This window comes from Mercenaria mercenaria, chromosome 8, assembly GCF_021730395.1.
Source record: "Mercenaria mercenaria strain notata chromosome 8, MADL_Memer_1, whole genome shotgun sequence".
Taxonomy (NCBI): Eukaryota; Metazoa; Mollusca; class Bivalvia; order Venerida; family Veneridae; genus Mercenaria; species Mercenaria mercenaria.
The window spans coordinates 39754193-39766583 of NC_069368.1; the positions used below are offsets into that span (position 1 = coordinate 39754193).

General features: G+C 37.2%; 1 protein-coding gene across 2 annotated transcripts in view; it reads right to left on the minus strand.

The window, feature by feature from the left end:
- The window catches only part of LOC123566554 (F-box/WD repeat-containing protein 5-like), a 62476-nt gene that overhangs the window by 8295 nt on the left and 41790 nt on the right, over positions 1–12391 (minus strand). For both annotated transcript variants that reach the window (XM_045360766.2, XM_045360765.2), the window contains exons 5-7: positions 5610–5749; positions 1378–2279; positions 698–910 (exon numbers count right to left, since the gene is read on the minus strand). In XM_045360766.2, coding sequence (XP_045216701.2) covers positions 698–910; positions 1378–2279; positions 5610–5749 — 1255 coding nt within the window. The remainder of the gene's footprint in view (positions 1–697; positions 911–1377; positions 2280–5609; positions 5750–12391) is intronic.

Below are 12391 nucleotides of genomic sequence, written 5' to 3' on the forward strand. Positions count from 1 at the left end.
AGTTTATATTATGATAAAGACTCATGCAAGTTTTCATCAATTTATATCAAACAGGTGTGTCACAAGGTGAAAATGTGCATTTTTTACTATTTCAGGGACCATAACTCTGAAAATAGGGGGCGGAGGCAGACAAAAACTAAAAGGTGCGCAAGTTCATATCATGATAAAGACTCATGCAAGGTTTAATCAATTTATATGATAAATTGAAATACTTTTTGAGCTAGGTGCATCACAAGGTGATAATGTGTGCTTTTGACTATTTCAGGGCCATAACTGTAGAAATGGGTGGCGGATCCAGATGAAAAATAGGAGGTGCGCAAATTCATATCATGATAAAGACTCATTCAAGGTTTCATCAATCTATATCAAATACTTTTTGAGCTAGGCACTGGGATTTGACTGGGTGACCTAGTTTTTGATTGCACATGACCCAGATTCGAACCGGACCTAGAGATCATCAAGGCAAACATTCCGACCAAGTTTCATAAATATTGGGTCACAAATGTGGCCTCAAAGTGTTAACAAGGCAAATGTTGAAAAATGCTGGACACTGCACGCTGGACAATGACCAGTCACAATAGCTCATCTTGAGCATTTTGTGCTCAGGTGAGCTAAAAATCAACAAAATAAAGACAAGGACATAAATATTTCACCGAAAAACAATAATCAGCAATGTATCATAGAACACTAAATTTACCTTGCAACAAAGTCCTGACTCACATCCAGAAAAACAAAGCAACACATGTTTGGAGGAGAAAATCCTTTATGTCCCTTATACCGAACCCCTAAATCTTTCAGAGTATAAAGGTCAATTATTCTAACTTCTATATTAGGTGAGAGATCTGGGGTTGCCCAGGGGTCAGTCCTGTCTACATCACCTACCCATGGACGACAGTTGATAAAAAGATATCTGAAAAATAAAATCAAAAGTATTCTAATACATATTTGTTTCTCTTCATCAACACATTTTTTCATTGCTTCCTTGAACTTATTCACACAGTCGTGTTTTGGAAAGATGACAAAAAGTTATGTCATTTCAAAATATGTAACAAACATACACGCTTACCAAGACTTCGTTCTCTGCACACTTAATGTAAACTGATCTAATTTACTTTATTTTATTAGCTAAACTCAAAAAAAACGGTATTTTGTCTTATAAGGTGTGATTGCGAGCCTAGTGGGGTTGAACCCATGACCAGCATGTCACTTTGTTATTTTAACTTCTCTGACATGTTTTCTTTGAAAAAATATTTGATATGGCTAAGCTTATTTACAAAGACTCACAGTTTATGTTTATATGCAGCTAAATTTTAGAACTTCATTGGAGATACACATATCCACTTTCCAAGTAAATAAATTAAAAGTTAAACCTTATACCTTTGATCTGGGGTCAAGCAGAGTCCAGTCACATGACCAAAAAGGTCAATGAGATGATCAGGAGTGTCCAATTTTTGCTGCCTATGTACAATATGTATATCATTATTGCTGTAGTTTACAACCATAAATCCTTCAGGATTATCTGAATCCATTGGAGTTGCCCCACTTGCTAAAACAGACTCTTTAGTGTATGGAGGCACATTTTTGAAACCAATCTGGTGAAGAGCTACTGCAAATTCTCCAGTGACTAATATAAGATTTTTCTCCAACTGTTTCATATCTTTCTCCTTATTAGTCCAATTATCCAATGATTCTGAACAAGAAGCACCCAATTCTAAAACTGCTGGCCTCTGAATCCCCTCAACTTGAGACCCTGCCACATCGTGCCTTTCATATAAACAATCACAAATAGCTTCCCCAAATGATACTGTTTTCTCTGAGTATATTTGCTTTAAGCAATTTCTGCAAACAGGTTCATCAGCTGTAGCAATATTTACTGTTTCAGAATGGTCTTCTTCCATGTTAAGCTCAAGATCCACACAGGAATGTTCCATTTCATCATAACTACCTGTCATAGGTTTATCTGCTTTCCCCTTACATGCTGCAGCTAATAACTCTTCACTGTCACTATTTCCATCTTTAATACAGTCATTCACACCTTTATCACTATTTGAAAGTTCATCTTTTACAGCAGTTTCTTGTTCATTTGTATTTAAATCCTCAAGACATGGACTTGTGGACATAACAACATCTCTGCAATCTTTCTTGACAATGTTTGCAACAGTCAAAAACTTGATTAAACTTGCTGTTTCACTACTGAACGTGAATAAAGATTTACCAGAACTTTCCTCTACATTAAGAGCTGGGGCTGGCAAAGGCAATGGGGAAAATATCTCTGTTACCTGTCAAAAATATATTAAATGCTTTCATACAGTGAGCCAATTCTCTAGAGAATCAAATCAAACTAAAATAAATTATATGGACAATTCTGTTAGTTCAAAATGTATTGCCTTTATTATTATAAGTTATCTTTTCAAAATGTTTCATCATTTAATTAAGAATCAGCAATTTTCATGGAGGAATTCAGTTTGGTTTTGTAGCAAATTCAATAAAGTACAGGTAACTGGACAAGTTGTATATGTTATTTATTTTCATTTTGCTTTTAAATTTTGGATACTTATGATGGAATACCTGACCTATTATTTATCAGACTGTAGCTAACTGTTGTATTTTCAAATTCATGTTCTTGCATACTGAAGACTTGCATAGTATAGTGCATAGTATCTTTTTTTTATTTTGGGTGCAAGCCACTATCAGTGAGTATGGGGAGCTCAAAATCATCTCTGCTTTGATTTTGATAAACATACAATCTTTTTCTTGATTAACAATTTAAATAAAGTTGTCAAATTATTGACAAATTCATTACTGTACAACTTTTTACTTTATGAAATACTTTGGAATAAAATCACTAATTATACTTCGGTTAAAAATTATTTTTTATTTCTTAGTATATTAGAGACGAAACACCACAAAAGTATCTGCTCGCCCAGATCTGTTTCTAAGCTAAACAAGAGGGTCATGATGACCCTACATTGCTCACCTGTTAAACTTGGCCTCGGAATCATCAAGAAACATTCTTACCAAGTTTCATGAAAATAGTGTCATAAATATGACCTCTGGAGTGTAAACAGGCTTTTCCTTTGATTTGAGCAGGTGACCTAGTTTTTGACCCCACATGACCCAGCTTCAGATCTGGCCTAGGAATCATCAAGATAAACATTCTGGTCAAGTTTCATGAAGATAGGGTCATAAATGTGGCCTCAAGAGTGTTAACAAGCTTTTCCTCTGATCTGACTAGGTGACCTAGCTTTTGACCCCATATGACCCAGTATTAATCCTGGCACAGGAATCATCAAGAGAAACGTTCTGACCAAGACTCATGAAGATAGGGTCATAAATGTGGCCTCTAGGGTGTTAACGAGCTTTTCCTTTGATTTGACCTGGTGACCTAATTTTTGACCCCACATGACCCAGTGTCGAACTTGGCCTAAAAATCATCAAGATAAACATTTCTGTGCAAGTCTGTATTAAATCAAAGCATAAATGAAACCTCTATATGACTGAAAGGGCTAAAATAGAAAATTTTGCCCATTTCAGGGGCAATAACTCTAGAACCAATGAAGGAACGTAGCCGATTTTCGAAAGGAACCAAGATCTTATTGTGACTTTGTTGTGTGTAAGTGTGGTTAAAATTGAATGTAAAATGTCACTTCTATCGTTGTCACAAGGTAAAAATTAATAAAATTGGACTCTTTCAGGGGTCAATCAGGGGCCGTAACTCCTGAACCAATGATTGGATCTGAGGAATTCATCATGGAATCCAAGACGTATTGTTGTTGAAGATATTTTGCAAGTTTGTATCAAATCAAACCATAAAAGAAGTCTCTATATGGTTGCAAAAGTCAAAACAAGAGCTTCACAGGAGACAGCGCACTTGACTATTTCGATGCTGGATAGTGAAATTGGGCACATATGAAGAAGCTGAAGCTGTCACTGAAGTGTTTAATGACTCGAATGTGGATGAAGATATTGGACAATAGCTTAAGTCTCAAAACATTAAATCCGTATAAAAGGAACATAATTCATGGAAAACTTTTGCAAAAGTAATGCACTCATAAAATATTTGCACCAGAGTTACTGACCTTGTGTCATATGATGAGAATGATGAGCTGGTAAAACTAATTTAAGTTTTAATCAAATTCATTAAGCAATGCCAATGATACAGTGAAAGTGCACCACAACTAACCTGCAATTCAAACCAAAAAGGGGACATAATTCCTGAAATATACAGAGTTATGGCCCTTGTATCATATGATGTGGGTGATGATGTGGTACAACTATTTTAAGTTTAAATCAAATCCATTTGGTAATAACAGAGATAAAGTGAAAGTGCATCAAAACGTTCACCTGAAACTTTAAGCAAAAAAGGGGGATAATTAAAAAAAATAGTGTGCAAGAGTTATTGTCCTTGTGTCATATGATGTGGATGATGATGTGGTACAGGTGTGACCACTCCTGTCACTGTACATGGTTTCATGACATGGTGAAATATTTTTAAGACATATAAAACACAAACTTTTAAGCACTTTTAATTTTTATATATATTTTCACTAAGTAAAGGACCATAACTCTGGCCTAAGTGAGTGAATCCTGAAGAAAACACCAGGGGCACAACTTCTTATGCTATATATCAATCCTCTCATGTTTTATGACTCTATTTGAAAAACTTTTATTTTTTTACTTAGTCAAGCTGAAATGTGAAATAAAAAAACTAAGATGCTGGATAATATTCTTAATGGTTTCACGACTCTTGGTGCAATATTTTTAAGACATATGCAACACAAATCTTAAGCACTTTGTGTATTTTTCACCTAGTCAAGGACCATAACTGTGGTCTGGCGGAGTGCAGCAAGTGCACAACTTCGCATGCTATGTAACAATCCCCTCATGCTATATAACAATCCCCTAACGTTTTATGACCCTAATTCAAATACTTTTTGAAAAACATGCGACACAATGTTGTATGCCCTTATGCATAATTTTGACAGTCAATGGTCATAAATCTGGTCTGACTGAAAGAAATCTGAAACAAAATCCCATGTGCAAAACTTCACATGCTGAATAATATTCCTAAGATGTGTCATGACCCTAGGTCAAACACTTTTTGAGATACACGTGACACAAACTTTTATGCCCATATATACATATTTTGACTAAGTCAAGGGCCATAACTCTGGTCTGGCTAAGTAAAATCTCTCACAAAACCCTGGCACAAACTCAGGCTCCTTTTAAGCATATTTTTTACTAAGTCAAGCACCATAACTCCGGTCTGGCTATGTGAGATCCAAATTTAAACATCAGGTCACAACTTTCCACGCTGAATAACAATCCTGTGAGGTTTAATGCCTTTGGGTCAAATACTTTTTGAGATGTACGACACAGAGACGGACATACAGACTGATCAATAATACTTTGTTTTAGACTTTTCTACCATTCTTTTTTTCTACCATTTTTTTTTTTTAATAATGAAAGATGTGCATTTCTGGAAAGAGGGGACCATAAAAGGTATATAGGACATCAGATGTAATGAAGCATTACATAAAGTCAGCCTACTATGATAGAAGGAATCAGAAAATGGATTTATAGAAATATACTAGATATAGAAATGTAACCTCATGAGCTTCTATCTGTACTGTGGTAGCAAACCTGTCCAGGCTGATCTCTAGGCTTCCACCAAGAAAAGTAGTATCATCTAACCATGCTCCAAATAGCTGGGAGGGATCCATCGTCACTACACGTAATATCTCAAAATCTGTGAGCAAACAAGGGAATGAGGTATTGCCATGGAGCAAAGTATTCCTTACTGGAAGCAGACTATTTTTCTAACTTGCAGCATTTTTTTTTTTTTTTTTTTTTTTTTTTTTGATTTAGAGTGGGTTCGGGGTTATTCAGCCGTTTAATGAATTCAATACCATATGGGGAACATTCTAGTTTCGATTTCGTATTCTAGTGAGTCTAAATATAGATCAGACTGTCCCGCACATTTTCAGGGGTTAAAACCAGTCAATGCAAGAACTGTCTAGTATCGTCGACCCATGTTGGCCGTTTTCGATGCTGGTCGGCCACACAGTCGGGTTTCACCGGCCGTGACAAAGTTTTTTTAAAAAGACAATGCTGTTTTGATAGAAAACGTAATAATTGTTTAATGAATTAAATCAAGCACTCAAAATTCATTTGAAACATATCTACGACATAAATGCGCAGGAACATGTCACATGCTGTAAATCCTTTAAAAATCAGTGCCGAATCAATTTCAGAATGTAAGAATGTAGACAAAGTAACAGAAGTAGCATGGTCAGTATCCTTAATCATTTAAGATAGTGACCATGCTCTATGTGAAACTTCTGTTACTTTGTCTACATTCCTAAAATCTGAAAAACCTAATCAACAATAGACACACACAAATGATGTTACGTGTTCCTCATTCAATTTCAACACAATTTCACACAAATGCAACACATGCCCAGTAAACTCTGGAACACCGGATTGTTGGGTTAAACGTACGTCACACTGACACAATGGCGACTCGCCTGCTTTTGATAGTGGAAAAAGGCCCCCGGGCAAAGGGCAAGTGGTTCTGTGTCAGCGACCCCAACCACTCGGCCACGGAGGCCCGCAGCCGGCCCTTTGCACACTGGTTACTACCTAAATGCCGACTCATATATAAAAGACAGAAAAATAATGAAATATTTTTTTAGAATTAGAGTTGTCCCAAAGATTAATGTGATCGGCCCTCAATGCCCACAAACGTATTATTAGGCTAAATCTAGGCAACTCATTTGTGTAGATTTACAGATCAAAACACACAAAGTAGAAGTTATAATATGTTCTATTCATATCTGGACAAATATGTAGATCCAGTGCTCCGGAAATTTTGATAACTCAATCGGTCCGAAACGAAAATCCTGACATCGGCGCTACCCCACTCACCCCATTCCCAATATTACATATTTTGTAAAACGTGATAGGGTAAAGAAATAAGCATGTCATGCATTAAAACTGAGTTACCAGTCACCACGCGTTACCATGCAATGAAGACGGTTATTCAGTGTTATGTGTGATCGTTACTTTGTTTAAATTTCGATGTTCTTCCAAGATAATACGAGGCATTGACACCCTGTGCGTAACTAGTCTAAAAGCCAACGCACGTGACTTCGCTACCGTATACACGGCAGATATTTTGTGATGTTTCCTCATTCTTTGACGGAATTCTATAAAATACAATGCGTCAAAGTGAGTTACACAACACATATTCTCTGCTAAACAGCCTCAGTATTTAAAGAATACTCTGCCGCGGACCGAATGTGTACGTTATTTGAACGCTGAGATCGAATTTCCCGCATGTATAGTACCAAAACGTCACGCGGGTTGGCCACAGATATTTCATTTCACTTACGTTGTACTTCAATAAGCAACTACATTTTATTAAGTTATATGCTCTGCTGATGTAAACAAAATTTCATTTTGAAACGTTTTTTAAAAGACCCATTTGATAAACAGTGCCACTCCGGTTTTCTTTATCATTCGTGGTTGCCCATCCATTTTTTTCTTTTTTGTACAGTCGGGTTGCAGAGACGATTTTCTGCATTTGTTTCAACTGGAGCCCCAACAAATGAATCATGTAATTTTTTCAAATCAAGTAATTATAAAAATTATTTTTATCGGTTTTCCGTGTGATGTCTCATTAAATCAAAGACCTATAATGTACAATTATAGCTCTGTGATTAAATGCAGCGACCATTTGTTTGTTACCGTGATCAAACATAGCCTTTTGAAATAAACCATCCGTCGGATTCTAAATAAAAGAAGTGGATCCCCGTCGAAATGATTTGGATCCAGTTAGAAAAGTTAGGAAACCAGTCAAAAATGTTTAATACACCGCAGTCGGCTGTCTGCAAACATTAAAGGATGTGCCGCGCGAGCACTGATTGCGTCACGCGCTAATTACGGACCGATTATCAAAGTGACAATCAGACCGACTGACACGTTTATTGATTATCTGAAGGTGCGACCAACAATTTCCTACTTGGCAGGTGATCGTGTATTGAGATATCAGACCGAAATTTATACTTTTCTCCATTTTTATGGGACCGATTTTTTTTGTTTTTTCACTTCACGAATCAGTCTGAAAAGTCAAAATTCGGTCCAAAACCGACAAACCGGCAAATTTCCGAAGCCCTGTGTAGATCTATATTAGTCATAAGAAAAAATAAATGCAGCAGTTTGGGGTTCGCAACGAGATCGCCAAAATAACAAACAACACTGCTCTTTAAACAACACTGCTCTTGAAAAGCATGTGAATCCAGTCTGAAAATTTCTAGCTTTTTTTCTACCTGCAAATTGACAAATTGATAATCGACAAATGAATTATAAACTCGATGGATGCCAATTAACATTAATTAAAGCAAATTAAGTGGGATCTTCAATACGTGATTTGGGCAGGGCGTATGTTCTCCGTGACTATTTGATAAACGACATTGTGTCTGAAATCATTAGTCCTCCACCTCTGATTCATGTGGGGAAGTTGGCAGTTACTTGCGGAAAACAGGTTTGTACTGGTACAGAATCCAGGAACACTGGTTAGGTAAACTGCCCGCCGTTACATGACTGAAATACTGTTGAAAAACGGCGTTAAACCCAAAACAAACAAAATAATGCGTGATTTCTTCTTATTAAACAATTATTCATACATGTATATCGTTATATAACATTTTATTACATATATCATAATAATATTTGAAGTACTTTTTCTCTTAAATGATTTTTTGTTCAAGTGTCCGAGTTGACAAGAATTGTAAAAATTTCGTCGGCCTTCCTCGGCCACTCTAAAAATAGGTTTGAAACATTTTCAACCTCCATCAAGCGTTTACGAACATAAATTATATGATATTGATTGATAATATTGTAAACTCAATTCCTCGAAACTACATTTTGTTTGACCTTGAAATTTTAATAAATTATACATGTCAAATGTTAAATATAGATAAGTTACTGCTGCTGAAATTAAATCTGTTGCTAAAATACTGAAAACGTACTGAATATCATTGATTTTCAAATTTTAATAAATGGCGGACTGAAAACTTCCGTATTTGCGCAAATTGACTCAACAACGGCATAAATAAAGAGTGTTTCTGCCCAGTGGCCGGTTACTGCCGACGGCCGGCCAGACCCGAACCTGCTCTAACGTCGCACCGACACATGATGGGTCATATGGCGACATTCCAGCTTTAATGGTGGAGGTAGACCCCAGGTGCCCCTCCGTGCATTATTTCATCACCAGCGGGCACCTGGGTAGAACCACTGACCATCCGTAAGCCAGCTGGATGGCTTCCTCACATGAAGAATTCAACGCCCCGAGTGAGGCTTGAACCAACATAGATGAGGGGCAAGTGATTTGAAGTCGGCAACCTTAACCCTCGGCCACGGATGATCCGATATCTACCGTATTTCCTCACTTATCAGACGGGGAAATTAAACAACTATTTCTTGTCCGAAGTCCCCTACCCGTCTAATAAGCGGATCAAAAACATATCCAAGTTTTTTCCTAGTCAAAATCAGGCAGAAATTTGGCGAAAAATGGAGAAATTTCTTACAATAATGGAACGTTAACATTTTTACTTACATTTCTTACAGGAAAATCATATACTCACTCTGAAAATTAATATTCTTGCGAAACAATTAGAAAATTGTATTTTCACGTGATGCATTGTAACAGCGTTTGTCTAAAGTAATTGGATACATTGTGTATGTCTAAACTATTAACAAATCGGATGTAAAAATCATCTTGACAGACCAATGTAGTGTTCTACCGCTAGTATTACATTTACCTGTATACAGTTCATTAAGTCAATATAGCACAAAATGGACATTTAAATATACAAAAACCCATTCGAGAAAAGTTTGAAGGTTCTAGGTCAAATGGTTCTCAAGTTATTGACCAGAAATGGATTTCCATTTTCTGTCCACTGTAACCTTGAGCTTTAATAGAGTGACCCCAAAATCAATAGAGGTCATTAACTCTGTATGTCCAATTATCCTATGAAGTTTCAACATTCTGGGTCAAGTGGTTCTCAAGTTACTGTCCAGAAATGATTTTACATGACCAGGCTCCTGTGACCTTGACCTTTAATAGTGACCCAAAAATCATGTTCAATCATCCTACGAAGTTTAAACATTCTGGGTCAAGCGGTTTTGAAGTTATTGATTGGAAATGGTTTTCCATGTTCAGGCCCTATGACCTTGACCTTTAATAGACTGACCCCAAAATCGATAGGGGTCATTTACTATGCATGACCAATGATCCTATGAAGCTTCAACATTCTGGGTCAAGTGGTTCTCAAGTTACTGACCAGAAACGGTTTTCCATGTTCAGGCCCCTGTGACTTTGACCTTTAATACAGTGACCCCCAAAATCAATTGGAGTCCTTTACTCTGCATATCCAATCATCCTATGCACTTTTAACACTCTTGGTCAAGTGGTTCTCAAGTTATCAGTCGGAAACAGTTTTCCATGTTCAGGCCCCTGTGACCTTGACCTTTAACAGAGTGACCCCAAAATCAATAGTGGTCATCTACTCCGCATGATCAATCATCCTATGAAGTTTCAACATTCTGGGTCAAGTGGTTCTCAAGTTACTGACCGGAAACGGTTTTCCATGTTCAGGCCCCTGTGACCTTGACCTTTAATAGAGTAATCCCAAAATCAATAAGGGCCATCTACTTTGCATGACCAATCATCCTATGAAGTTTCAACATTCTGAGTCAAGTGGTTCTAAAGTTATTGATCGGAAATGGTTTTCAATGTTCAGGCCCCTGTGACCTTGACCTTTAATAGAGTGACCCCAAAATCAATAGGGGTCTATCTACTCTGTATGATCAATTATCCTATGAAGTTTCAACATTCTGGGTCAAGTAGTTCTCAAGTTATTGATCGGAAATGGTTTTCAATGTTCAGGCCCCTGTGACCTTGACCTTTGATGGAGTGACCCCAAAAACAATAGGGGTCGTCTACTCCAGCAGCCCTACCATCCTATGGAGTTCGAAGGTTCTAGGTCAAATGGTTCTCCAGTTATTGATCAGAAATGAAGAGAGACAAAACTATTTGATTAATGGTCTCCAAGTGTGACCTTGACCTTGTACCTAGCCACCTGGGTCATGCCCTCTGTACTTCACCTTGATGAAGTTAAAAACTGATGATACTTCCATGAAAATACTTCCAGCAGTTTAGAAGATATGGAGAAGAAACTGCATAAAGCTGTTAGACCACTGACCTCAGAGTATGACCTTGGACTTAATAACCTGAAGCTGCTATGTCATGCATGCATCTTTTATTATGGTGGTGTACATTTACACCGGTTGTTCGGAAAGTTTTGGAAACTATTTATTCCTATATAACTCATATAAAAAGTGACCTCCTGGGCGGGGCCTCTTTTTACCCTAGGGGCATAATTTGAACAATTTTTGTAGAGGACCACTAGGCAATGCTACATACCAAATATCAAAGGCCTAGGCCTTGAACTTTCAGACAAGAAGATTTTCGTAGTTTTTTCCTATATAAGTCTATTTTAAACTTGGGACCCCCAGGGCAAGGCCTCTTTTCACCCCAGGGATATAATTTGAACAATTTTGGTAGAGGACCACTAGGCAATGCAACATAACAAATATCAAAAGCCTAGGCTGTCCAATTTCAGGCAAGAAGATTTTTAAAGTTTTTTCCTATATAAGTCTATGTAAAACTTGAGACCCTCCCTGCCCTCTGGGCCTCTTATAATTTGAACAATTTTGGTAGAGGACCACAAGGTAATACTACATACCAAATATCTAAGGCCTAGGTCTTGTGGGTTTAGACAAGAAGATTTTTAAAGCTTTTTCCTATATAAGTCTGTGTAAAACTTGTGCCCCCTCCCCCGGTGCGAGGCCTCTTTTCACCCCAGGGGCACAATTTGAACAATCTTCATAGAGGACCACTAGATGATGTCACATGCCAAACATCAAGGCTTTAAGCCTTGCGGTTTTGGACAAGAAGATTTTTCAAGTTTTTCAAGAAAGTAGGTCAGTAGGTCACATTCATGGTCAATGAAAGTCAGTTTTAAAATCGGTGTGCAAAACTGTACATGTCATTCAAATTTCATGGCTGTATCTTAAACAAGAGGACCATGATGGTCCTGAATCGCTCACCTATCCCCACATGACCTAGTGTTGAACTGAGTATGACGTCGTTATTTCTATTATTTGACAAAGTGACCTAGTTTTTCAGCACATGTGACATAGATATCATCAAGATAAAAAATTCTGACCAATTTTCATGAAGATCCATTGAAAAATATGGCCTCTAGAGAGGTCACAAGGTTTTTCTATTATTTGACCTAATGACCTAGTTTTTGAAGGCACGTGA